Source organism: Pelobates fuscus, chromosome 9 (assembly GCF_036172605.1).
Source record: "Pelobates fuscus isolate aPelFus1 chromosome 9, aPelFus1.pri, whole genome shotgun sequence".
In the NCBI taxonomy this organism is placed as follows: Eukaryota; Metazoa; Chordata; class Amphibia; order Anura; family Pelobatidae; genus Pelobates; species Pelobates fuscus.
In genome coordinates, this window is record NC_086325.1 from 168,508,434 (window position 1) to 168,510,150 (window position 1,717).

At 39.5% G+C, this 1,717-nt stretch overlaps 1 protein-coding gene across 1 annotated transcript; it reads right to left on the minus strand.

The window, feature by feature from the left end:
• Positions 1–489: 489 nt before the first annotated feature.
• On the minus strand, positions 490–1,422 carry LOC134573732 (olfactory receptor 5V1-like). Its single transcript, XM_063433509.1, has one exon. The coding sequence runs from the start codon at positions 1,420–1,422 to the stop codon at positions 490–492; it is 933 nt and encodes a 310-aa protein (XP_063289579.1).
• Positions 1,423–1,717: the final 295 nt, after the last annotated feature.

The following is a 1,717-nucleotide window of genomic DNA, read 5'->3' on the forward strand; positions in this document are numbered from 1 at the left end:
TATAATTAAGTGATTAGGTTTTTGTGAGATCTGCAGGGAGATGGATCCCTAAATAATAGATACTAGTTTTGTTGAAATGGAATGGGTAGGTAGCTTTCAAGTAAGCTAGTTCTTGATGTGATATGTTTATTGGCAAGACTTCTATCTTATTAATGTTTAATTTGTAGCCTAACATTGCAGCTTAAGTCTGTAATATGTTTAACAGTGGGGGAAAAAGACATAGTTGGGTTAGTTATTGTCAATAGGAGACTGTCAATGTAAGCAGCTATTTTATATACTTGTTTGCAGACCACAATTTGATATTAGTGTGAGATCGAATAGCTTGCAATATTGGTTCCAGGGAGAGTGCTAAAAGGATGGGGGAGAGAGTACACCCCTGTCTTGTGCCATTGTGGATAGTAAAGGAGGGTGAATTGGTGTTTAGGATAAAGGAGGTTTGCTGTGGGCGTCAAATATGTTGGTCATATTTTATTTCTTCTTTTATGCATATTATTTTATTCCCTTTACTCCTAGAACTTTCTTCAGGACTTCTTTGACCTCTCTGTTTCTCAGACTGTAAATGATGGGGTTTAACATGGGAGTCATGATTGTGTAGAGCACAGCCACCAGTTTGACATCTTTGTCCATGGCGTAGGTGGTTGTTGGCCAAATATAACTGAAAATCCCACTTCCATAATAGAAAGCCACCACCGTGAAATGAGATGCACAGGTTGAGAAGGTTTTAATTCTTCCTCGGCTGGAGCTAATCCTTGTAATTGCAAAAATAATCTTAATGTATGTAAGAAGAATAAAAATAAGTGGCCCCATTCCAGCAAAGATCACCACCATCATAAACAAAGTCTCACCCACTCTTGTATCAGAACAAGACAGCTTAAATAAGGGGGTAACATCACAGAAAAAATGATCAACCATGTTGGGGCCACAGAAGTCAAGGGTAGAAATGGAAACTGCTTGAACCACAGAGTTAAGAATCCCAGAAATCCAGCAAGTGGCCACCAGCCCAAATCTGACAGCTTTGCTCATGATGAGGGCATAATTGAGAGGGTAACAAATAGCCACATATCGGTCATATGCCATAACTGCAAGAAGGTAGCACTCTACAACCATGAGAAATTGGAAGAACGAGAGCTGGGTTAGACATCCAGAGAAGGAGATGGACTTGTGGGCAGTGACCAGGATGAACAGAAGCTTGGGGACGGTTACGGAGGAAAATATAATATCAATGATGGAAAGGTTAGCTAAAAAGAAATACATGGGGGTGTGCAGCCGCTGGTCAAAGGAAATCAATGTTAGAATGACAATATTCCCGACCACCGTGATGAGGTAGATGGACAGAAATAACAAGAAAAGAAGTAATTGGGGTTCTAGATTATCAGACAGACCAACCACCAGGAAGACAGACACTGAGGATCGGTTCTCCATCACATGTTCAGTAACCTACAGAGCTTTGGACATAAAGAAAGAAAGATGTATTATGAGAAGCCATGTGTTACAATGCGCATTTAATGTGTGTTTAATGTGTAATGCATAGAAATGTGCAATTTGTTTCCTTCCAAATCGAATTATGTCCGAATTTGAATCTAAATAAATTAATTTGTATCCATTCATTTTCAGAAGAATTGCAAATTAGGGACTTATCTACTAAGCACCTGAAACAGCAAAGTTAACATAATGTCACGGTGCGACCATGCTGACAGGTTGTTTAGCATCCGTCCCC

Coding starts and splice junctions, on each gene's coding strand:
- LOC134573732 (XM_063433509.1), bottom strand. CDS start 1,422: ATGGAGAACCGATCCTCAGTGTCTGTCTTCCTGGTGGTTGGTCTGTCT.